Source organism: Podarcis pityusensis (assembly GCF_964106645.2).
Source record: "Podarcis pityusensis genome assembly, chromosome: 4".
NCBI classification, from domain to species: domain Eukaryota; kingdom Metazoa; phylum Chordata; class Lepidosauria; order Squamata; family Lacertidae; genus Podarcis; species Podarcis pityusensis.
The window spans coordinates 7,043,186-7,068,955 of NC_138027.1; the positions used below are offsets into that span (position 1 = coordinate 7,043,186).

A 25,770-nucleotide genomic window follows, 5' to 3' on the forward strand; every position below is an offset into this window, starting at 1 on the left:
GCCTGCCCTGTACAGAGTGCTGAATTGCCAGTACTCTACCCAGAAAACCTGAGGATTCTGCTTCCAGATTCTGTAAGCAAAAGTCTAAATTGGTACAGGTGATGCAATGAACTTTTGCTTAACTCCAGCAGCAGAAATTGCGTCACTGCAGAAGCATGCCATAAAGATTAAACCATTTATTATGAAAAAACAGACTCGTCGTGACAGCGTTGGCTTTTGCAACAAACACAGAGGTCCACTTCCACCATGTCGTGGAATGTTGCGAAAAGGTCGACGATCAGCCACAAACCCCAATGTGAAACGGGTATTTGTAATGTGCTGGACTCAGCTCATTTGAGAAAGCAGGTCCTCCAGTTCTGGACGAGCCTTCAGCCGAACTTTGAAGTCTTCTTCCGTGTGCTGTGGAGGGACGGGGAGGGAAAAACAACAACAGCAGGACGTTATAGATATTAGCATATGGTTACCAGTTTTTTTTCCAATGAATCTGGGTGTGTGTGTGTGTGTGTCCTGGAGCACTTCTCAGAACCTGCTTCTTAACAATAGTTTAAAAGCCAGGAGCCACAATGCTAAACCTGAATGCTTCAATAAGAATCCACATACCTCTTTCACTAACAGATGGACTCCTTCCGGCCGATTATTCTGAACAATTTCCAAGAGAATAGGAGCAAATGCAGCATTCAAACCGCTGATCTGAAGGGGAAGAGGAAAAAAGAAGCGGAATGGATCATTGTAGGGGAAGGGGAAGAGAGCAAAAAAACAAACCCACAAAACCGGGCCTATTATATTATCAGCACACATCATTATGGTAAGGTGAAAGTACACAAAGGCTTTCAGAACCATATAATAAGAAAATCAATTTTTAAAGCATGGGAAAAGTATAAAGACTTAGTAGAACAAAAAACGCCATGGTGGCTTTCCCCGTTAGAAGCAATATCTTTGAAGAAAGTGAATATGAGGACCAATTGGCCAACATATAGAGAGCTGTTAAAGCAGGTAAAATTAAAAGTTTTTGAAGTGGTGAGAGAACTAGTAACAGGTTGTTTACAATATCATCAATTAAATGATTTTTTAATAAAATTTATAAAAAGAAAGGTTTTAGTTATCAGTTATTAAGATTTCAAAGAGAGATTTTAGAAGATAATAAGAAATTATGGTTGAAAATGTATAATTTGCTCCTGGAATGGGAAACAATAGAGGAACAGGTCAAATCTGTGATGATACAATGGGTGAAAAATGTGGGACATAATATACAAATGACAGACTAGGAGAAGTTACGGAAAATAGAACTGAGATTTACGGCATTTTTTTAATTGAAAGATAATTAAATGAAAATGATGTACCGGTGGTATTTGACCTCGGTAAAACTAGCAAAAATGTACAGAACAAGTACCAATATATGCTAGTAATTTAAAGAAGAGTAACCTACCTTTTTATCATATGTGGTGGACTAGTAATGTAACTAAAAAATTATGGGAAATGATATATAATGAAATGAAAAAAATGTTCAAAATAACTTGTTTAAAAACCAGAAGCTTTTTTATTAGGAATTATAGGTACAGTGGTACCTCAGGTTAAGTACTTAATTCATTCCGGAGGTCCATTCTTAACCTGAAACTGTTCTTAACCTGAAGCACCACTTTAGCTAATGGGGCCTCCCACTGTTGCCGCGCCGCCGGAGCACGATTTATGTTCTCATCCTGAAGCAAAGTTGTTAACCCGAGGTACTATTTCTGGGTTAGAGGAGTCTGTAACCTGAAGCGTATGTAACCCAAGGTACCACTGTACTGATATCCCAAAAAACCAGAGGAAATTGTTCATGTATGCTACAACGGCCGCCTGGATGCAACTAGCCCAGAGATGGAAGGAAGAGACAGTTCCGACCAGAGAATAATGGTAGATCAAGTTGATGGACTATGCCAAAGTTGCAAAATCAACTGGGAAGCTCGGGAATCAAGAAGACCAGAAATTTTAAAAAGAATGGGAAATGTTTATAATGTACATACAAAATCATTGTAAACAGGTCAAAACATTAGCAGGCTTTTAAATACACTTCTAATGTAACAGAATGTATAGATAACTTAGGAAGAAGAAAAATTGGAGAAGCACTGATATGCAGATTCAGGTAGGTAGCCATGTTGGTCTGACACAGTCGGAAAAAATTAAAACACTGTCCAGTAGCACCTTAGAGACCAACTAAGTTTGTTCTGGGTATAAGCTTTCGTGTTCATGCACACTTCTTCAGATACAGATACTGATATGCAGTTGAAAATAGAATTAAAGGGACCCATGGAAGGGATGGGGAGGAAGTCAGGAGATTCAGAGTCATCTCAATATCTGGATTTTGTACTATTTTATGTTGTATGTTTATATTTTGGAAAATCAAATAAAAAAGATTATGGGAAAAAAGAGCCAGTTTCCAACAGGAACCAAAGGCACAGTGTGAAACCATAGGTCTGCCGCTGGCCTGAAAAGACGCATTTCTTTATTACTGTCATATCCAATCCTTCCTCTGAAGAGGATAGATGTGTCTTCCCCCATTTTATACATGGAAAAAAGACTGGACCTATGCCAGCTACTGAGCTCCACAGCGGCGTATCTCTGTTCTGGTCTCCCTTGTCCAACACTCTATTCCAAAGGTGGGGAATTGACCTCCCCTACCTGTGGGTTAAACCACAGAGCCTAGGACTTGCCGATCAGAAGGTTGGCGGTTCGATTCCCCGCGACGGGGTGAGCTCCTGTTGCTCGGTCCCAGCTCCTGCCAACCTGGCAGTTCGAAAGGACGTCAAAGTGCAAGTAGATAAATAGGTACCGCTCTGGCGGGAAGGTAAACGGCGTTTCCGTGCGCTGCTCTGGTTCGCCAGAAGCGGCTTAGTCATGTTTGCCACATGACCCGGAAGCTGTCTGCAGACAAACGCCAGCTCCCTCGGCCAGTAAAGCGAGATGAGCGCCGCAAGCCCAGAGTCGTCCGTGACTGGACCTAATGGTCAAGGGTCCCTTTACCTTTACCTGCTACTGTGGCGCTGTGGTCTAAACCACAGAGCCTAGGGCCTGCTGATCAGAAGGTCAGCGGTTCGAATCCCCGTGAGGGGGGAGCTCCCGTTGCTCGGTCCCTGCTCCTGCCAACTTAGCAGTTCAAAAGCACATCAACGTGCAAGTAGATAAATAGGTACCGCTCCGGCGGGAAGGTAAACGGCGTTTCCATGCACTGCTCTGGTTCGCCAGAAGCGGCTTAGTCATGCTGGTCACATGACGCGGAAGCTGTACGCCGGCTCCCTCGGCCAATAAAGCGAGATGAGCGTCGCAACCCCAGAGTCGTCCGCGGCTGGACCTAACGGTCACGGGTCCCTTTACCTTTACTCGCTACTGTAATGTGTGCACAGGAGTTCCACCAAGATGATCAAAGTAGAGCAGTGGGGCTTTAAAATGACTGCATCTCCAGCACTGCCCCTGTTGTTTTCAGTGTACTCCAAAGAAGAGGGGGGCAGGTGGTGCTGTGGTCTAAACCACTGAGCCTCTTGGGCTTGCCGATCAGAAGGCTGGCGGTTCGAATCCCCGCGACGGGGTGAGCTCCCGTTGCTCGGTCCCACCTCCTGCCAACCTAGCAGTTCGAAAGCACACCAGTGCAAGTAGATAAATAGGTACCACTCCGGCGGGAAGGTAAACGGCGTTTCCATGCGCTCTGGCTTCCATCACGGTGTCCAGTTGCGCCAGAAGCGATTTAGTTCTGCTGGCCACATGACCCGGAAAGCTGTCTGTGGACAAACGCCGGCTCCCTCAGCCTGAAAGCGAGATGAGCGCCGCAACTCCATAGTCGCCTTTGATCCAGGGGTCCTTTACCTTTTACTCCAAAGAAGCCACAGAGAACTCAGCTGAAAGACTGCCGGGCAACATGTTGTCACCATACTATTAAAAAGACAAAAACGGAGAGGAAATTGGGCAGGTGAGACCTCCTACCTGAACAACACGTTGGTGGGTTGTAAGAACAGCATCCAGGTGCGCCTTGGAGCCTTGTTCCTGCATCAGCATCACCTCCATGGTCTTGGTGGGCATCGCATAGCTGTGGAAACAGCGGCTGTTATCAGCATTCCGCAGGCACAAAAGGGGTGAGTGGGAGAAAGAGAGACTTTTGCACTATTCAGCAGAAAGAATTGAACTTCCAGCCCCAGGGAGCGAGGCTCCTGAGAGGGAGCCTTCATGACAAATTAGCGATGCAGACGAGATTGGCTGCCTTCGTTAAATGGAGCACAGCCGCCTGCGTTAATGAGGCCTGTTGGCGCTAAACTCCTACCTCTGTGCCAGCGGAATTGGGAAATCTGCATTGAAAATGGTTTCTGCAAAAACCAGCAAGGCGTATTTGTTTACAGGTCTCATCCCAAAGGCTCATGGGGTGGGTGTAATGCAAGAAAAAGCAAGTACGCGCCCCGTAGGTTGATTTTCAAGATAACCAGAGTGCTGCAGGAGACACAGAGCGCTCGGTTGGGTGATTTCATGAGACAGCAACATTCCCGTTGAGCTCTGAAGTTCCCTGAGTGGGCTTCAACCAGGAGAAAGTTCATTAAAATTTGATGCCGAGAAAGCTTGATTTTTGCAATTTGCAAAAGCAATGCACATTTGCATATATTTTATAAAGTGTCTCTCTTTCTAGTAGCCCCGGAGAAGGAAAACTAAACAAAACCCAGATGCCCTGTGCAACTTCCCCTCTGGTTTAAACAATCTGAACATGCTATCTCCACAGCCTAGGAACTTGACTTGAAGTGAAAATTCCAATTCCAAGATGGCGAATCTCCAGCCATCTTAAAAAATGATGTCTGGAGTTTATTTATTATTTTAAAAAATTATAGACTGATTTACAGTGTAGGGCAATCAAAGTGATGCAGAAAAAGATAAAAATAAGATGAAATACCAAAAAAACCACCATGCAAATTCTATAAGCAAGCTTTCCAATAAAACCGTTCCTGCAGATGTATGATTAATATGTCATAAGTGACTGGGTCACAATACAGGGAAAGCCTCCTTAAAGAAAAACATATTCAGGAGATGTCTAAACACATGGATGGGCAAAATAAGGCCCAGGGGCTGGATCCAGCCCAACTGCCTTCTCAATCCGGCCCGCGGACGGTCTGGGAAACAGCATGTTTTTACATGAGTAGAATGTGTCCTTTTATTTAAAATGCATCTCTGGGTTATTTGTGGGGCCTGCCTGGTGTTTTTACATGAGTAGAATGTGTCCTTCTATTTAAAATGCATCTCTGGGTTATTTGTGGGGCTTGCCTGGTGTTTCTACATGAGTAGAATGTGTGCTTTTATTTAAAATGCATCTCCAGGTTATTTGTGGGGCATAGGAATTCATTCATTTTTTTCCTTCAAAATATAGTCCAGCCCACCACATGATCTGAGGGACAGTGGACCGGCCCTCGGCTGAAAAAGTTTGCTGACCCTTGACTAAACATCACAATGCTGGGCAATTGGCTGGTAACTCATTCCAAAGGCCTGGAACTGCAACACTAAAAGCCCACTTTCTTTTACACACTAAGTGAACCTCTGGGGCAGGCAGTACTCTCAGCAGGTCCTCTTTTGAGGAGCACAGATCCCCTGCAGGGATGTGTGAGGCGAGGTAACAACAGCGCATGTACTGTTCGCCTGGAAAGGTCTCAAAGGAACAAACATCAATGTGCAGTTAGCTCAATGCACAGGCTGCAATTGGCTTAAGCAAGCTTCCGCTGTTTGTGTACTGGGGAAAAATGGGGTCTGTTCATGTGTGTGACCCATACAGAAAAGTGACACCAAGCACATACAGTGGTACCTCGGGTTACAGACGCTTCAGGTTACAGATGCTTCAGGTTACAGACTCTGCTAACTCAGAAATAGTACCTCGGGTTAAGAACTTTGCTTCAGGATGAGAACAGAAATTGTGCAGCGGCAGCAGGAGGCCCCATTAGCTAAAGTGGTACCTCAGGTTAAGAACAGTTTCAGGTTAAGAACGGACCTCCGGAACGAATTAAGTACTTAACCCGAGGTACCACTGTATTATAGAGAGAGAAGTTTGAAAATATGTCTAGCATTCAAGAGGTAACAGATTCTGAGTCCTGCCCATTCATTATCCTCTTCAGTCACACTATCCTACTACACCAATGCCTTCCAATGCACATTCTGCGAAAATAAAAACGCAATTTAAAGGACCGGGTAAAACACTTAGAAATCAAACACAATCAGGGCGGGGGGAAGAAACACTCCAATATGAAAAGTGCCCCATCTGACACCCTGGAGAGCTGCTGCCAATCAATGTACAAAACCCTAAGCTAGATGGATCAAAGGTCTAACTTCATATATATAGCAGACAGCTTCCTATGTTCCATCTCACAATCCAGCGAGCCTTCGTTTCGATTTTATCTACCACCTTTCAAAAGCCCATTCCACACATTCCTTTAAAGATATCTTCTTATGGGAGGCTTCTCTTTGCCGCGGAACAAAGCCTGCTTGCTGTTCTGCCTGATCTGATCAGCTCCTGGGATTTTCAAAGAGCCAAGCAGAGGGAAAAGGTCAAGCTGCAGAGGCTGAACGGAGCCTTTGTCTCTGAACCCTGGGCAGGGTAGGAAAAAAAGAGGTCTATCCACACAACAGGATGAGCTCAGGAGAGAGAGAGAGAGAGAGAGAGAGAGAGAGAAGCAGGTTCATGCTGAACATAACCCTCCAGTCTTTTCTAAGATGTCCAGAATAGAGTACAAGAGATTTTTTTAAAAACCAACCAACCACCCAACAGATTTCAGAATACAGTGGTACCTCGGGTTAAGTACTTAATTCGTTCCTGAGGTCTGTTCTGAACCTGAAATTGTTCTGAACCTGAAGCACCACTTTAGCTAATGGGGCCTCCCGCTGCTGCCACGCCGCCACCGCACAATTTCTGTTCTCATCCTGAAGCAAAGTTCTTAACCCGAGGTATTATTTCTGGGTTAGCGGAGTCTGTAACCTGAAGCGTAAGTAACCCGAGGTACCACTGTACTACAATGGAAGACAATCCCCTTACTCCCTCAAAGATCATATGATGTTTCATGGACCTAGACCAGGAGTCGGCAACGTGCGGTCCATGGGCTGGATGCGGCCCACGAAGACCGTTTTACCGGCCCCCGAGCCGCCCCTGAACTGAGCCGCCCGCACGGCGAGTCCCCCCCCCCGCGCTGTGCTAAAACACCGTGGCGTGGCATGGCATGGCGCGGCGCAGCGACTCGCTGAGTGGCACAGGAAATCACATCTGTGCATGCGCAGATACCGGAAATGATGCCTGCACACGTCCAGACACCGAAAATCGCTTCTGTGCAGGCACGATTTTCGGCATCTGGGCATGCGCAGAAGCGATTTCTGATTTGATTGGTCAAGCAGAATTCGGAAAGTAAGCACTGAAGTGGTGAGAAAGAGTGGATGGTAGGATCTCAGCAGATATGAATCCAATTTTGGAGGGGGCGGGGAGTGTGTGACTATATGCTACTGATGCAACCCAGCGATGATTTTTTAAGTTGCACGAGAAACAAAGAATGCAGTCATGTCATCAGGACAAATCGCAGCAGAACATTCAACAATGGAGGCCTGGGCAAGGGGCCGGGGCCGGAAAGGAAGTCAGCGATCGACCACACATTCGCTCCATATGACGCACAGACATTTCCCCTTACTTTTTAGGAGGAAAAAAGTGCGTCTTATGGGGTGAAAAATATGGTAAGCAATCTCCCAGCCTGCAGTCCGCGGTGGTACAGCACTGATGACAGCTCCACTGGAAAGGTTGTCCTAATGCCCAAACAAGGCAGAGAACGTGTGACTCTCTAAGTCAGGGGACAGCAAACCTTTTCATCAGGAGGCCGGTCCACTGTCCCTCAGACCTTGTGGGGGGCCGGACTATATTTTGAAAAGTATAAATACCCTGCAAGCCGGTCCCGCAGCCACCTCTGGACCTGGAAGGGGAACGCACTCTGCACACGCTCAGGAGCGCGTCTCGGCACCGCCCACTCACTGGCATTGTTGACGAGCAGCAGCCGCTCCATTGACCCGTTCCCATGGAGCTCCCAGGCGGCGTGCACCACGCGCTGTGACCCGGTGTCCAAGGCCTGGTCGGCAGGCAGACCGCAAACGCGGAGCACCAGGCAGGTGGCGCGCAGCTCACCCTCCAGCTGCTCCAGCACAGCCGCCAAGCGTGCCACCAGCAGCAGCGCCAAGCTGGGCGCCAGGCATGGGGCCAGCAGGCGCTCCAAGCTCCAGCTGAAGCCCCGCGACATGCCCATCACGATGCCCATGGCGCGACCCAGACCCACCACCTGCCTGCCGGCGTCCATGGCCGCGCCAGGTTTACCTCAGCCACAGGCAGCAAAGCTTTGGATTGGCTGCAGGAACTTCCTGTAGGCAATCCGAAGCCGCGCCAGCGTCACCGCCCACCCAGAAGCTGTGTCAGCATCGCAGAAGTCAGTCCCCGTGCGGCGAGGCGTCCACAGCGCACAGGGACTGACTTGAGCGGGTGACAGGGTCCGCGGGCCAGATTTACAAGCTTGGGGGGCAGCATCCGGCCCCCCGGGCCTTACAGGTGAAACTTGAAAAATTAGAATATTGCGAAAGGTGCATTTATTTCAGTAATTCAACTTAAAAAGGGAAACTAATATATGAGATAGACTCATGGCATGCAAAGCGACATATGTCAAGCCTTTATTTGTTACAATTGCGATGATTATGGCGTACAGCTGATGAAAACCACAAATTAACAATCTCAGAAAATTAGAATATTGTGAAAAGGTGCAGTAGCTATTCAATCCATAGCACCTGCAATGGGTTCAGTAGGAAGCACAATCATGGGGAAGGCTGCTGACCTGACAGTTGTGCAGAAAGCCATCATTGAGACCCTCCAGGAGGAGGGAAAGCCTCAAAAGGTAATTGCAGAAGAGGTTGGATGTTCCCAAAGTGCTGTATTGAAGCACATTAATGGAAAGTTATGCGGAAGGGAAAAGTGTGGAAGAAAAAAGTGCACAAGCAGCATCACAATGATAACAAATAAAGGCTTGACATATCTCGCTTTGCATGTCATGAGCCTATCTCATATATTAGTTTCACCTTTTAGGTTGAATTACTGAAATAAACTTTTCCACAATATTCTAAATTTTCGGGTTTCACTCGCAGTTTGCCAACCCCTGCTCCATCACCCTGCCGACAAAGGTCCGTATAGTTAAAGCTCTGGTTTTCCCAGTAGTGATGTATGGAAGTGAGAGCTGGAACATAAAGAAGGCTGACCGCCGAAGAATGGATGCTATTGAATTATGGTGCTGGAGGAGACTCTTGAGAGTCCCATGGACTGCAAGAAGATCAAACCGATCCATTCTGAAGGAAATCAGCCCTGAGTACTCACTGCAAGGACAGATCCTGAAGCTGAGGCTCCAAGACTTTGGCCACCTCATGAGAAGAGAAGACTCCCTGGAAAAGACCCTGATGTTGGGAAAGATGGAGGGCACAAGGAGAAGGGGACAACAGAGGACGAGATGGTTGGACAGTGTTCTCGAAGCTACCAGCATGAGTTTGACCAAACTGCGGGAGGCAATGGAAGACAGGAGTGCCTGGTGTGCTCTGGTCGGACACGACTAAACGACTAAACAACAACAACAAGCTCCAAGATGTCGTTGGACTACAACACCCATCCTTCCTGACCACTGGGCCCCAAGCTGGCTGGGGCTGATGGGCAGTGGGAGTCCCACTATCTGGAGGGCCTCAGGCTTGCCAGCCCCCAACATTCAACCGCACGAGGCAAAGTGGAGTACTGTGTCCCGTTCTGGGCACCACAGTTGAAGAAGGACACTGACAAACTGGAACGTGTCCAGAGGAGGGCAACCAAAATGGTCAAAGGCCTGGAAACGATGCCTTATGAGGAACGGCTAAGGGAGCTGGGCATGTTTAGCCTGCAGAAGAGGAGGTTAAGGGGTGATATGATAGCCATGTTCAAAGATATAAAAGGATGTCACATAGAGGAGGGAGAAAGGTTGTTTTCTGCTGCTCCAGAGAAGCGGACACGGAGCAATGGATCCAAACTACAAGAAAGAAGATTCCACCTAAACATTAGGAAGAACTTCCTGACAGTAAGAGCTGTTCGACAGTGGAATTGGCTGCCAAGGAGTGTGGTGGAGTCTCCTTCTTTGGAGGTCTTTAAGCAGAGGCTTGACAACCATATGTCAGGAGTGCTCTGATGGTGTTTCCTGCTTGGCAGGGGGTTGGACTCGATGGCCCTTGTGGTCTCTTCCAACTCTATGATTCTATGAAAGCGTAGATCTCTCACTGGAGAACACAGGCAGGGATCCAGCAGATATCTATACCTTTCCTCCACTTTGATGGAGTGTTGGTTGCAGAGCTTGTGGACGTACTGGGCGTAGTGCTCGACCAAGGTCACGTCGTAGCCGGTCATGACGATGTTCAAGACTCCATACTCGTGTTCTGTCCCAGGGTCAATCTCCTTCATTTGTAACCTCCTTTTCTTGGAAACCTGAGAAGAAAGAAGCAGAATTCTCTCAAACGCAGCTGGGATCACCCGCAAGTGTAAAAGGATCTACCTGAAGCACGGCATGGAGAAAATGGATTGAGTGGAGCTTTTCTCCCTCCTAACGCTGGAACGTCCTCCAGTGAAGCTGAAGGCTAGAAGGTTCAGGACAGATAAAAAGGACAGATTTCTTCACACAGCGCATAGTGAAATTATGGAACTCCCTCTAGAGGAGGCAGACTTGGAAGGCTTTAAAAAAGGATTAGACAAATTCATGGAGGAGAGGGCTACTGATGGCTACTAGCAATAATAATAATTTTTATTTATACCCCGCCCTCCCCAGCCGAGACCGGGCTCAGGGCAGCTAACACCAGGTATAAAAACAATTGATTAAAATACAACTTAAAATCAAGATTAAAACACAACATTAAAATGCAGCCTCATTTCAGTAGAAACTCAAATCAAAAACTTTTGGGGGGATGAAAACGTCAAATCTTCACCAAGGCCAACTATCCAGACTGGTCCTATGTGGGCCAGAAAAAAGCCAGGGAAGTCCCCAAATAGGAGTTCCATCACAGAAGGAAAAGGAAAGAGGATAGGGGGGAAGGGGATCAAGTTGATTCCAAGCCAAAGGCCAGGCGGAACACCTCTGTCTTACAGGCCCTGTGGAAAGAAATCAGCTCCTGCAGGGCCCTGGTCTCATGAGACAGAGTGTTCCACCAGGCCGGGGCCAGTGTTGAAAAGGCCCTGGCCCTGGTTGAGGCTAATCTAACTTCCTTAGGGACCTCTAGGGTGTTGCTATTTATGGACCTTAAGGTCCTCCGTGGGGCATACCGGGAGAGGCGGTCCCGTAGGTACGAGGGTCCTAGGCATGAAGGGCTATGCTTTGCCTCCACAGTAAGGGGCAGCAATGCATCTGAATACCAGTTGCTGGAAACCACAGGAAGGGAGAGCGTTGCTCCTGTGTTCGAATCCTGCTTGCTGGTTTCCTACAGGTACCTGGTTAGCCCCTGTAAAAATTGGATGCTGGACTAAATGAACCATTGGCCTGATCCAGCGAGCTCTTCTTATGTTCAGCTGATTCCCAGTACCGGGACCGGAGGGGGTGGGGAAGAGCCGAAATGGTCATGGAACAATTAAAATCTTTCCCGGCTCTTGACAAGCTAGGACAAACTGCTCCTATTTCAACTTCTGCCTTGAAGACATTCTGCCCGGATGAATGATTGGTTCATTATCTTTCCAAATTGCAAAGGCCTCCCCTTTCAGATTTCTCGTTCTCCGAAAAGTTCCAAGAGTGGCTTTCCATCTCTGCTGCTCGGCAACAGCACGCAACTCAATTTGTGCTACTTCGAGTGTGATCCTAAAGCCCTTTTCTGCTACTGGAGGGCGTCTGGAGTCAGGCAGAAGTGCCAATCTGGAGCTGGTGCAGCAAAGGAAGAAGAGGAAAAAATCACCCTCACCTGTCATCTTGGTCAGAGTGAGCAGCAAGGCTTGGGACCGTGGCAATTGTTGTATCGTTCCTTGATTGTATCTCTATGCCACTTTTCAGTGAGATGAATCCTAAAGGGTTCGCCTGGGGCTTAGGATTGCTCTGCCCATATATAGTCATACCTCGTGTTGCATTTGCTTCATGCTACGTTTCATGCTACGGGTGGCGCTGTGGGTTAAACCACAGAGCCTAGGACTTGCCAATCAGAAGGTCGGCAGTTCGAATCCCCGCGACGGGGTGAGCTCCCGTTGCTCAGTCCCCGCTCCTGCCCACCTAGCAGTTCGAAAGCACGTCAAAGTGCAAGTAGATAAATAGGTACCACTCCGACGGGAAGGTAAACGGTGTTTCCGTGCGCTGCTCTGGTTCGTGCTTAGTCATGCTGGCCACATGACCCGGAAGCTGTCTGCGGACAAACACCAGCTCCCTCGGCCAATAAAGCGAGATGAGCCCAGAGTCGGCCACGACTGGACCTAATGGTCAGGGGTCCCTTTACCTTTACGTTTTTTTCAGGATGCGACCCAGAAGTACCAGAAAGGGTTACTTCCGGGTTTCGCTGCTTGCGCATGCACAGATGTACAAAATGACGTCATGCGCATGCGCAGATGCGGATAATCACGACCCGCACACACACGGGTTGCGTTCTGTTCATGTTGCGAACGGGACTACGGATCGGATCCCGTTCACAACCAGAGGTACCACTGTATAGTCATACCTCGGGTTATAGACGCTTCAGGTTGCATTTTTTCGGGTTATGGACGCGCCAAAACCCAGAAGTACTGGAAGGGGTTACTTCCGGGCTTCGGCGGTCGCGCATGTGCAGAAGCGCTAAATTGCTTTTTGCACATGCACAGAAGTGCTGAATCGCAACCCACGCATGAAAGAAGATTCCACCTAAACATTAGGAAGAACTTCCTGACAGTAAGAGCTGTTCGACAGTGGAATTTGCTGCCAAGGAGTGTGGTGGAGTCTCCTTCTTTGGAGGTCTTTAAGCAGAGGCTTGACAACCATATGTCAGGAGTGCTCTGATGGTGTTTCCTGCTTGGCAGGGGGTTGGACTCGATGGCCCTTGTGGTCTCTTCCAACTCTAGGATTCTATGACTCTATGGATCCGGCCAATGGTCCATCTAGTCCAGCATGCTGTTCTCACAGCGGCCGACCAGATGCTTGTGGAAAAGCTGAAAGGGGGACAACAGCGCTCCCCCCCTCCTATAGTTTCAATGAACTCAATGAAGTAAACTACTTGGCGCAGTGGCAAAACAGTGAAATGGACAAGAATAATGTATTAATAGTTTCAGATTAATAAACTCCCTCCCTCCAAGGAGTGTACAAAGTGTACTACGTCTTCTTGTGCTATAAAAAGAAATACAACAAGCTCACTTGGCTGCGAGTCCTCAAAGACCTGCTCCTTGCTGGCCTTTTCCAACCTGGCCTGGGAGGGGAGTCCGGACTGACTCCAGCTGCAAAAGCTGAAGCTGCTGAACAGACTCTTGGGTTGGGTTATTGTACAGATTTTGGTTGCTGCTGCTATTGATATTATTATTTTTTTTGGATATTTATTTTTAGATCTTACACTGATTTACATGGGGATTGTCCAATGGTGATTGTGTACTTTTTAATGTGTTCCATTTCTTGTTTAGGACTGCTTTTGTTAGCTTTGAAATTGCGGAAATCTTTTCATGTTGTTAGCCACCTTGAGCATGGTTTTATCTATGGAAAAGGCAGCAAACAAATTAAATAGTAGTGGTGGTGGAGGATACTGTTATTTTTACATTATCTTTGCCATTTGTAAACGAAATCCTTGCATTAGTCAATAAGTCATTATTCCTCTGGAGCTGTGCTGCACTTTTGTCCTTCCAGGCATGTGATGTTTTGTGGTCTACGTCTTTTGCTTTTCCTTTTTATTAATTCTTAACATCAAAATCAATAAAAATATTTTGGGAGGGAACGAAAGGAAATACAACAGGGGCTCTTCAACTCCACCAATCCACATCAAATGGTTTACACTGAAGGTTTTCCCATCAATCTCTGATTTTTTCTTTCTTTCAAGAAACTGCCAGTCAGCAGAGCCCAAGAACAGAGGTGCTTACCTCTTTGGGGAGCAGGTATTTGAACCGGCCAATGCGATGAGTAGGCTGGGACCTGTACTGCCTGGGGCAGTCCAGCAGTGTGCTACCTTTGGGAAACAAAACAGACAGAGTTAGTGTTGGGATACTGCCGGGGAGACAAAGTCCATCATGGCCCCCAAGCCGCCTCCGGACGTCCATCGATCTCCCGTAGATACAGTATCAGCAATTAGCGACACGAGCTCCAGAAATAGCCTGCCACATTCTCCAGCTCATGCACGCTCTATCAGCAGATGATGCACAGCAAAAGTTGCACGCAGGAGAGCATTATTTACAAGTTTTATTCAGCGTTGATCAGAACAAAGAAAACATGACTGCCAGCTTCAGTGTCTACAGACACAGAGAGAGCGAAAAGCAAAGACACAACAGAAATATCCTGTGAAAACAGGAAATATGCAAACTCTGTGACTCACAAAGCCTGCTCCCTTTTAAGGTGGAACGGAAATATCCTAACAGTTAGGTCCCTTCAGAAACCTTAAACCCACTAGCCAAGCGCTTTTTGAACTGTGCTCCAAAGAACTAAGCAAATTGGGGTTTCCTTGGTGAGACTGTCACCACGGCAAACACGTTTTCCTGAAAGACAGTGTCAGGCGGAAGCAGGAGCTGCTGCCTGCTGTGTCGTTCGTTTCTCCAACCGCTCAAATGAAACCACAAATGAGCCACAGGTGTCACAATGGGACGGCAGAAGCTGCACAGCATCACCCAGGTGCTCACAGCAGCTGCGTTAAGAAGGAAAGACACTGCCCAATATATTGGGAAATTACCGTATTTTTTGCTCTATAAGACTCACTTTTTCCCTCCTAAAAAGGAAGGGGAAATGTGTGTGCGTCTTATGGAGCGAATGCAGGCTTGCGCAGCTATCCCAGAAGCCAGAACAGCAAGGGTGCGGCATGTGGTCTGGTGCGTCTTATAGAGCGAAAAATACTGTATATACAATGAACTGAAGAAAATAATATTTGTTAAACAACCAGAAGCCTTCCTGTTAGGTATTTTAGGTCAAGATATGCTGAAAGAGAAGAGGACGTTATTTATGTATGCTACTACGGCGGCGAGAATTTTGATACGGCAAAACTGGAAGACTGGAGAAATTCCAACAAAAGAACAACGGCAAGAGAAATTGATGAATTATGCAGAACTGGCAAAATTGATGATAGACTACGAGCAAAGGACAACAGTGACTCTGAAAAAGCGTGGGAACTTTTTATAATATATTTGCAGAAACAAAGAAAGAACATTGACTTGATGGCAGGATTTAAATAAACACTCACATCTTTATTAACAGAGAACATTTAAAATAATGAAGAAATGATATAGTGGATTGTAAGAAACAGCAGTATGTAATAAGGGTGTAACAAACCAGAAATGTAAGCTGAAGGAAGCCCGGGAGGGAAGGGGTGAAGAGGTGTAATATGTATGTGTCAGGGAACTGCCATCGGAAGGAAGGGAAGTGAAAGGGCTCACACAGGTTGGGAGAGACTCAGCAGCTGAAGAGGGAACCAGTAGGGGGAGAGGAGCTGAGCTGAGGGAAAGTGAGCTGGAGGGATGGCTCAGAGACACTTCCAGCGAAAACAGTGGGGAGGTTTCAGGACCTCCTGTAGGGACACCCACTCCTCGCCGGAAACTGTCACGCAGAGAGTCCAGAAGACGTGTTTCCGTTAAGGAGCTTTTATGTTGGAAGCGATTCCGAAAGCAACCACTGTCGGAATCTGCCAGCGACTGACGGAGCCATGTTTAAGGGGCTCCGTTACAGACAGAGGTTTGCAAACTTGACCAAACTCTGAGGGACTTGGATTTTACACACAAGCAGCTCATCGTCCCATCACAGTATGTTATCGATATGAGATGTTTGTAATGACAGAAAAGAAAGTGAATAAAAATTTATTAAAAGAAGAAGAAGCAAAGACATTGGGCACTGGGGAGAGGTCCCAAGGACATAGAAACAAAGGGAGAGTGGATGGGTATCTGAAAGCTATTTGCTTTAACAAGCCCTTGCAATCCTATGCAAGCTTATTCAAAAACCCAAGCTCAAAATGATTAATCAGGGTGGATTTGATTTAAATAACACTGATTTAAATCACTAGTCAGTAAGACTTGATTTAAATCATTTTTTTTACAGAAACTCATTCTTGCATATTTACAACCAGATGAAGGTTTCATTTTTGGAACAATAAATTTTCAGAGTAGTTTTTACAGTTACATCAAAAATTACTGATTTGGTTATACTCTTAGAAATACATAGACAGATAATTACGAAATTATTGTGAGGCCTAATAAGTTAACTGTTTATATTTGGACAACTTTTCTGCTGTACTTTATTGGAAGGAGAAAAATAACCGTTTCCTTGATAACAATTGAAACAATTTATTTAACTAAAACAATAACGTTATAGCATATGCATCCATGTTTGTTAATTGATGTGGTTAAACACTTAAAATAAAAAAGACTGCACACATGAAAAACTTAAAACAAATCCTTATTTCCTGATGAATAGCCTTTGGGCTATAATGTAACTTAAATAGAAAAATATCTTTAGAAAGATTTTTCCTCCAAAAGCATTTTCTTTTAAAAATCCGATTTAAATTTTAAAAAAACCAATTTTTAAAAAAGAAATCATTGATTTTTATCCACCCTGTGATTAATGCACAACAAAACATGCACAGGATCAAGTAGCTAGTATGCTTCAGCTTCAGTTTTCACTGAACAAGGAGATCAAGTGAGGATGACTACAGACTGCTGTTAGAAAGAGGATATACAGCCCTACTCTTGAATCAATTGTTCATGTGAGAAATGTTTAGGTTGCAAACCTGCAGGCAAGAACTTGTGAAGATTTATTGGTATCACATCTAGCAAAACATTCAAACCATTGTTATGCTAACATGTGCTAGACTAGCCTTCAACAATCTCCTAGGTGTTTGGCCTGCAGTTCCCATCAGTCTCAACCAACACTGGCTGGGGCTGATGGGAGTTGTAGTCTAAAACATCTGGGATGGTCAAAGGCTAGTCTAGCAATGTAGTGTCATTTCTCGTCATTAATAATGTTGAAAGCTGTCAGGGGAAGGCCTGCTCTGTCCATTCTCAGGCTGCTTCTCTACACGAGAGGGGGAAATTATAACTTCCACTCAACAAAGCAGAGCACAGCACTCAGGCTACTGGCGCAGAAGTTCCTGAAAATCAATTCTTACCTACGGAACATACAGGATTCCTTCTGGACGTTTTTAAGGCAAGACTAAAGAAAAAGAAGAAGAATGTTCGTCATTACAGGCTCTTGACATCTCCGTCGGCAAAATGTTTTGAAAATTTCTTTCTTTTTTTACTGTGTCCATTTTATTTTATGTTTAATAAATGTTTATTATTTTCAATTACCGGTACCGTATTTTTCGCTCTATAACACGCACCCGACCATAACACGCACGTAGTTTTTAGAGGAGGAAAATCCGTAGGCATGCCACCCGTAGGCATTCCCTCCATAACACGCACAGACATTTCCCCTTACTTTCTAGGAGGAAAAAAGTGAGTGTTATGGTGCAAAAAATACGGTAATTCACATGACATGTTAATTGCCATACACCTTCAACATTGTACATAGCATGAATATATCATTTCTGCAAATTTCCACATCTAACCCTGCAACCACCTCCCCTTATACCCAAATACCCATGTGACTTCCTTCACCCACATGTGTGTGTTTCGTGTTTCGAAACTTTCCTAAGGCTGACATTTAGCACCTTCTTAAGCATAATGACAAAACTGCATGTTATGGAAGGGCCCAAAAGGTGTTGCCTGCAGATAGGATAGAGCAGGCATAGGCAACCTTCGGCCCTCCAGATGTTTTGGCCTACAACTCCCATGATCTCTAGCTAACAGGACCAGTGGTCAGGGGTGATGGGAGTGTAGTCCAAAACATCTGGAGGGCCAAAGGTTGCCTATGCCTGGGATAGAGCATCTGCTTTAGACACAAAAGGTTCTCCAGCATCTTGGGATGTCCCCTGCTGAAAACCCTGGAAAGCCACTTTCAATCACTCTAGAAAATGCTGAGCAGGATGGACCAGTGGCCTGACTGTATAAAACAGCTTCCTCTGTTCCCCATTGATCAGCACAGGGGATTTTGGAGTCAGCACAGGTGGTGGATGACACAAGCAAAAAGGTTCTCAGTAGGAAGTCGCTGGCCTCCAAAGCCAAGCGTACATACAGCCGTACCTTGGAAGTCAAATGGAATCTGTTGCGGAAGTCCGTTCGGCTTCCAAAACGTTTGGAAACCAAAGCGCGGCTTCCGATTGGCTGCAGGAAGCTCCTGCAGCCAATCGGAAGCCGCAGAATCCCCGTCGGACATTCAGCTTCCAAAAATAGTTCGCAAACCGGAACAGTCACTTCTGGCTTTGCGGCGTTCGGGAGCCCAAAAGTCCGAGAATGAAGGTGTTCGATAACCAAGGTACTACTGTTCTTAGAAGTAAGCCCCATTAATCAAAGTACAGTGGTACCTCAGGTTACAGACTCTTCAGGTTACAGACACTTCAGGTTACAGACTCCGCTAACCCAGAAATAGTACCTCGGGTTAAAAACTTTGCTTCAGGATGAGAACAGAAATCACGTGGCAGCGGAAGGGAGGCCCCACTAGATAAGTGGTGCTTCAGGTTAAGAACAGTTTCAGGTTAAGAACGGACCTCCAGAACGAATTAATTTCTTAACCTGAGGTACCACTGTACCATACTCTTCCATGTACAGTGTTACCTCGGGTTACATACGCTTCAGGTTACAGACTCCGCTAACCCAGAAATAGTACCTTGGGTTAAGAACTTTGCTTCAGGATGAGAACAGAAATTGTGCTCCGGTGGCGCGGCGCCAGTGGGAGGCCCCATTAGCTAAAGTGGTGCTTCAGGTGAAGAACAGTTTCAGGTTAAGAACGGACCTCTGGAACGAATTAAGTACTTAACCCAAGGTACCACTGTATAAGACTAGCTTTTTTCACTGAAGAGTGTTCAGAATCGGGGCTCGCCCTATACACGGATAGTGCAGAGGGGGGACTGGCGACTGGTTGCAGCCGTGAGCAGGAGGTCGTCAGGGGTGATTGCGTGAGTGAGTGGTGGCTGCAGCAAGGGCTGCTTTGGATTGGCGGCGGCTGCAGCAATTGCAATGGTGATTGCTGGATGCGGCAAGGACTGCTGTTGATTGACTTCCGCTGTGTCAATTGTGTGTGCGCTTGCCGGCCGCTGGTTGCCATTGGGCAGACTCTTTATGGCTTTTTTGGTGCGTGCAATGGGCAGCGCTTGTCAGTGTGGTGAGTGATTTTCGGCATTCCCTCCCAAAAAAGCTCAGGAACTCTGGGCCATCTCCCCCCCCTTTTCTTCAATAGGAGTCCCCAAAATTAGGGGGGCATCTTATACACGGGGGCCAGTCGTGTCCGACTCTAGGGTTGTGCGCCCATCTCACTTAAGAGGCCGGGGGCCAGCGCTGTCCGGAGACACTTCCGGGTCACGTGGCCAGCGTGACGAAGCTGCTCTGGCGAGCCAGCACCAGCGCAGCACACGGAAACGCCGTTTACCTTTCCGCTATAAAGCGGTACCTATTTATCTACTTGCACTTAAGGGTGCTTCCGAACTGCTAGGTGGGCAGGAGCTGGGACCGAAAGACGGGAGCTCACCCCGCCGCGGGGATTCGAACCGCCGACCATGCGATCGGCAAGCCCTAGGCACTGAGGTTTTACCCACAGCGCCACCCGCGTCCCCTTGGAAGAAAGGTGGAATATAAATGCAATCAATCTATAAAATAAACATCAAAATGGACTTAATTCTGAGTAAACTGACAGAGGGTCAGGGTGGGTCGTTCCTTCCCTTTTCCCTGGTTGTACATCTGACTGTGGAATATGAGAACAAGGCTCCCCCTCCAGTGTAGACATGCCTTAAGACCAGGCCACAACCCCTGACCTATTTTGGTTATTTTACTGCTACTGCCCTACCGACAAGAATAAATTTGTTCAGGATAGAATGTCATGTTTGCTTCAACGTTATTCACCTTACCTGATAAGCGCAGGCATCTGTTTTAAAAGGGGTTCCTTTCCCAGGTAGAAGGCCTAGTGGGAGGGAGAAAGGGGGGGAGGGAGAAAAGAAAAATACCCTTAAAATGTCAAGAAAGACTGCAGAGAGTTTTTCAAGGCATTGGTGGCTCTCCGGCAATCTATTCCAGCGTTCACCTCCTACTTCAAAGCTCCACATTTGCAAGCCACCAGCAAACTTCTCAACCTGTTATTAGAAGCCCTCAAGGCTGCTGTTCACAAAAGAACAACAGGAAGACAGATGAGTGCAATTTCTATTTTTGCATACTCTGTCACTTGTACTTGTGTATTTCCACAGCGTAATCTTCAGGGGGATGGGGAACACGCTAGGCTGGATTTACTCTTGAAGCCACAGACTCGTCTTCAGCTCAAGATGATACACATGCACTTAAGTCAATCTATTTCAAAATCTGCCCACTGGCTTTCAATCTTTAAAAAGGAAAGAGAAGATCTGGGAGGAAGTTCCCAAGTCTGCACCTGTCCCTAATCATACGTTACATGCCAACAAACATGTCTAAATACATAACCTTGGTGACATATTTTGAGAATAGTACAGAAGAGTTTTTTTAAGCCCATTCTGCCCAGAACAACAGTTTACACTTAACTTGTTTCGATGATACAGACAGCAATAGATGAGAGGCTGGAAATCTACTATTGCCGTATAAAAAATGAAATTAAGGAACTGGAAGGCTGAAATGGAAGCATAGATGCATCCAGGAAGCTTTGGCCAACCTGACGCCCTCCATCAATCCTAACCATTGGCCAACCTGACTGGAGATGATGGGAGTTGCGGTCCAAAATATGAGGAAGGTGGCACGAGTTTGGGCCATGCAAGGGCAAATGAAAGGTGAGATTTAGGAAATGGAGGTGATAAGAGAGAGAGAGAGAAAATGGAGGAGTCACCCTTACTTGTTCCAAGGAGAGAGGAGGAGTGGATTTCCTGGTAACACCAGGACCCAAGAGCTTGGAGCAAGGCAACAGAGTGTACCGCAAAGGCTAGTTTGCAAAAGAAAAGCGTTCCTCTGCACCAACTGTCCCTGATCTGGAGCTCCCAAAAGAAACCAATTCTATCAGGCTTGCAACCAGTGCTGAATTTTAAAGGAGCCAAAGGCAAGCCGTGCTGGCAAAGCAACATTCAAGAGCATGCTTTACAGCTTTCAACTGTTCCTTTGCAGCCAAGGCTTTACCCATCCACACACGGTGTTTTATGGGGTAAGTGGGCATGGCAGAGTGGGGATGGAACAGCCCTTATTGGACCTACCACACTTCTGCTTGTCCCATGCCTAGGAAGCACGGTCTGAGCAGTTTTGCGCTTGACTCGTGCTTTTTAGGCATGGGTCCAAGTGATTTCCCCCTTGCCCCAGTCCTTTCCCAGTGAAAACCTGCTCTTTAGCTCTAAATTGGAACAAACAGCAATCCATGAAAAACCTGAATTGCCTTTTTGCTCCGACTGAACGCTAAAGAGCAGTTTTCCCTGGGAGAAAGCAGGAGGACAAAAGGAACTGTAGACAAGCCCTAAACCAACATTCTCAGAATGCCCAAATCCTTGGGTAGCTAGTTTGCCTCAATTTTCCTAGGTATCAAGTCGCCCTTTGTTATCTATTTGCATCAGTGAATGAGGACAGGTTGGTTGTGGAGATAGGCAAGCCTTTGTAGGTCACCTTTGAGTCCTGTGTTGTGTAAGCAACTTGGGTTTCTTATACGGCTCCCAAGACAGTTCCAAAAATAGAAGAGGGAGAACACATGACTTCACGTCCCCTTGAGTTCCTGCTAACCAGAGGAAAATAACAACAATGGAAAGGTGGCAAGGAAACAGCGGGAGAAGGGAGAAGGTGGGGGAAGCTACCTGGGGTTAAAACAAGCAATCAACGGAAGGGTCCCATGAGGCTTGAACTTCCAAGTTTCCTGGATGGATTAAAACAGCTTTGAATACCTTAGCAAGAGCTCTGAAATAACCTACAAAGATCAAAAAGGCTAGGCCTGCCATAAGTCAGGAAAATTCCTGACACGTCCTGGTTTTAGGGTGTAAAAATGGCGTTGGGGGGATTTTGCCGAATTGGCCAAATGTCAGGGAATGTATGGCAACGCGATGGAAAAATCAGCGGAAACAGCTCAAAAAGCTTAAAATCACTATGTTTGGGGTAGGTTTCCCCCCAAAAGCTCAACAAAGCTACTTTTTGAAATACGGCAACCCTCAAAAAAGGCTGTCCCTTGGAGACAAAACATTTAAAGACCTAGCTTTCTGTTGGGAGGAGAAACCTGAGACAAAAAAGGCAAGCAGCATCAGGCAAATACTGGAGGAAGGAAGCTTCATTAACTACAAACTCCAAAATTTGGGATCACCTCCAAACAGTTTGTAGGGTTTTGTAGTCATAGAATTGTAGAGTTGGAAGGGATCCAAGGGTCATCTAGTCCAACCCCCTGTAATGCAAGAATCTCAGCAAAGCATCCCTGGTGGCCATTCAACCTCTGCTTAAAAACCTCCATAGAAGAAGAACCCACCACCTCCCGAAGAAGTCCGTTCCACTGTTAAGCAGCTCTTACCATCAGAAAATTCTTCCTGATGTTTAGTCAAGATCTCCTTTCTTGCAAGCCATGGGTTCAAGTCCTACTCTCCAAGGCAGGAGAAAACAAGCTTTCTCCATCTTCCATGTGCCAGTCCTTTAGACCAGAGCTTTGCAAACTGACACGACACATTCATGTGTCGGCTGCAATGTGTAGGCGTGTCACACAGATGCTCCCCGCACTCCTCCCAGGGGTGGGAAGGGGTTAGTTTAACCTCCGGTTTGCTAGTAAAATTGAATTGCTGTGCTGCAAAACAATGCCTGTATAAAAAGAGTGTAACCAGCATGAAAGGTTTGGAAAGCTTTGCTTTAGATATTTGAAGGTGACAAACCTAGACAGCATCTTAAAAAGCAGAGACATCACCTTGCCAACAAAGGGCCGTATAGTTAAAGCTATAGTTTTCCCAGTAGTGATGTATGGAAGTGAGAGCTGGACCCTAAAGAAGGCTGATCGCCGAAGAATGGATGCTTTTGAATTATGGTGCTGGAGGAGACTCTTGAGAGTCCCATGGACTGCAAGAAGATCAAACCGATCCATTCTGAAGGAAATCAGCCCTGAGTGCTCACTGGAAGGACAGATCCTGAAGCTGAGGCTCCAAGACTTTGGCCACCTCATGAGAAGAGAAGACTCCCTGGAAAAGACCCGGATGTTGGGAAAGATGGAGGGCAAAAGGAGAAGGGGACGACAGAGGACGACATGGTTGGACAGTGTTCTCGAAGCTACCAGCATGAGCCTGACCAAACTGCGGGAGGCAGTGGAAGACAGGAGTGCCTGGCATGCTCTGGTCCATGGGGTCACGAAGAGTCGGACACGACTAAACGACTAAACAACAACAACGTATCTCCACTCGGGTCTCCTCTTTTCCAGGCTAAACGTACCCAACTCTCTCCCACCATACCCAACTCTCCATCAGCTGGAGTCCGTCTTCACATGCAGGTGAAGTGTCTAACTCACTGATGGTGTGAGACCCATCAGCTACCCTCACCTGGTTTAGCCGGCTAGTGGGAGCCGTTTCACGGAGTGTGGCCGCTGTCGCCTGGTGACAGCTTCTAGAAGCCATAGGTGAGAGCTGAGTGCAGGATGGGTACCAAAGGTGGAAAAACCCAAATCCCAAAGGAGCAGAATAGACCATTTATGTATATGACCACGGATGCACGGATGTTACTGGCCCAGAGATGGAAAGAAGATAAAAGTTCCCACCAGATAAGAATGGCGGATGAAGTTAGTGGACTATGCTGAAATGGCTAAAATGACCGGAAGAGTCAGAAATCAGGAAGGCTAACATTTTAACAAAGAACGGGGGAAATTTACAACTAAAAGACCATTGTAAACAGTTAAAATTGTTAGTAGGATTGGAATATCACTTGTAGTTTAAGGTTGAATTCCGGACATAACGGAAGAGGTTAAGGTTTTGGATTATCATAAAAGATGCGGGAGGAAAGAATTAATAATAGGACACACAAAGGGGAGGATGGAAGTCCAGGAGATTCCTTGGAATCTTGTTTCTATTATTTATGTGTGAGATATCTGTTAAAATTTTAATTTGAAAAACTAAATAAATAAATTTTAACAAAGGTGGTCAAACAAACCCAAAGGAGCACCAACCAGAGGTACCACCCCTCCCCTAACACCCCATAGACCTCAACTCTGTGGCGCTGTGGCCTAAACCACTGAGCCTAGGGCTTGCTGATCAGAAGGTCGGCGGTTCAAATCCCTGTGACAGGGTGAGCTCCTGTTGTTTGGTCCCTGCTCCTGCCAACCTAGCTGTTTGAAAGCATGTCAAAGTGCAAGTAGATAAATAGGTACCACTCTGGTGGGAAGGTAAATGGCGTTTCCGTGCACTGCTGTGGCTTAGTCATGCTGGCTACATGACCTGGAAAAAACTGTCTGCGGACAAACGTCGGCTCCCTCGGCCAGTAAAGCGAAATGAACGCCGCAACCCCAGAGTCGTTCACGACTGGACTTAACGGTCCGGGGTCCTTTAAAGATAAAGGGAGCCCTGACCATTAGGGGTCAAGGGTCCTTTACCTTTTTTAACCTCCCCAAAGCCTGCAAGTCAGCTCATCCCACTCAAGATGAGACGCAAATTAATGGGAAATTTGCAGTGCAATCCTATACCTAACAAGGTGCCCCATCGAGAACATATGGGCACAGCTTAGAATCACTGGCACTGACCAAAATGGATTTTGGGAATGGCAGAGACCTATTGCAGGCACCCTCAAACTCAGCCCTTCAGATGTTTTGGGACTACAACTTCCACCATCCCTAGCTAACAGGACCAGTGGTCAGGGAAGATGGGAGTTGTAGTCCCAAAACATCTGGAGGGCTGAGTTTGCCTATGCCTGGTTCTCAACCTGTGGGCCCCCAGATGTTGCACTACAACTCCCATCATCCCTGACCACTGGTCATGCTGGCTAGGAATGATGGGAGTTGTAGTCCAACAACATCTAGGGACCCACAGGTTTAAAACCACTGGGCCCTGAGCTCTTGCTTTGACCAGGGAGGCTAATGAGAATCAATGCAGAAGCAAAGACTCCTGGGAGTGCAGTAAGAAGGTCAAAACGCCCCGTCTCTCTCCTCATCCCTCTGCCCACCCAAAAAAGGGTACGTACTCTGCCCAGAGCCGCGTTCATGCTCCCCAGCCGCTCCTAGAACCCCTCCAGGCGGTAACCACGGCGACGCAGCGGGAGAAGCACGAGTCTCTATGGGTCCACCGCCGACACACGCCCCCCAAGCCTCTCGCGTGCAACGACAAAACGGGTCCCCCTCGCTCACCCGGCCCGTCCGCACAGGGTTCCGCCGCAATTTCGTCCTTCCAATCAAAGAGCCCGAGGCCGCGGAGGAGACGGCCGCCGTCGCCAATCAGCGGCGTCCTCCTCCCGACGGCTGCTCCGATTGGTTAAGGACGGAGAGCCTGGAGACCGACAGAGGAAGGCGGGGTCTCATGTCTGGGTGGCTTTTAAATCAGTTTTTCCTTTGCAAGTCTCGAGAGTTTCCCTGTATCCGTCGTTACCCAAAAAGCAAGCCTCATCAGCACTACTGAATAGTTTCC

General features: G+C 46.9%; 1 protein-coding gene across 1 annotated transcript; it reads right to left on the reverse strand.

The window, feature by feature from the left end:
• Positions 1 to 161: 161 nt before the first annotated feature.
• MRPL48 (mitochondrial ribosomal protein L48) lies at positions 162 to 25,487 on the reverse strand. The gene is made up of 8 exons (XM_081002463.1): positions 25,331 to 25,487; positions 20,119 to 20,171; positions 17,287 to 17,330; positions 14,069 to 14,154; positions 10,332 to 10,498; positions 3,955 to 4,057; positions 601 to 690; positions 162 to 399 (listed from the first exon to the last, which is right to left on the reverse strand). The coding sequence occupies exons 1-8, from the start codon at positions 25,349 to 25,351 to the stop codon at positions 325 to 327; spliced, it is 639 nt and encodes a 212-aa protein (XP_080858589.1). The 5' UTR covers positions 25,352 to 25,487; the 3' UTR covers positions 162 to 324.
• Positions 25,488 to 25,770: the final 283 nt, after the last annotated feature.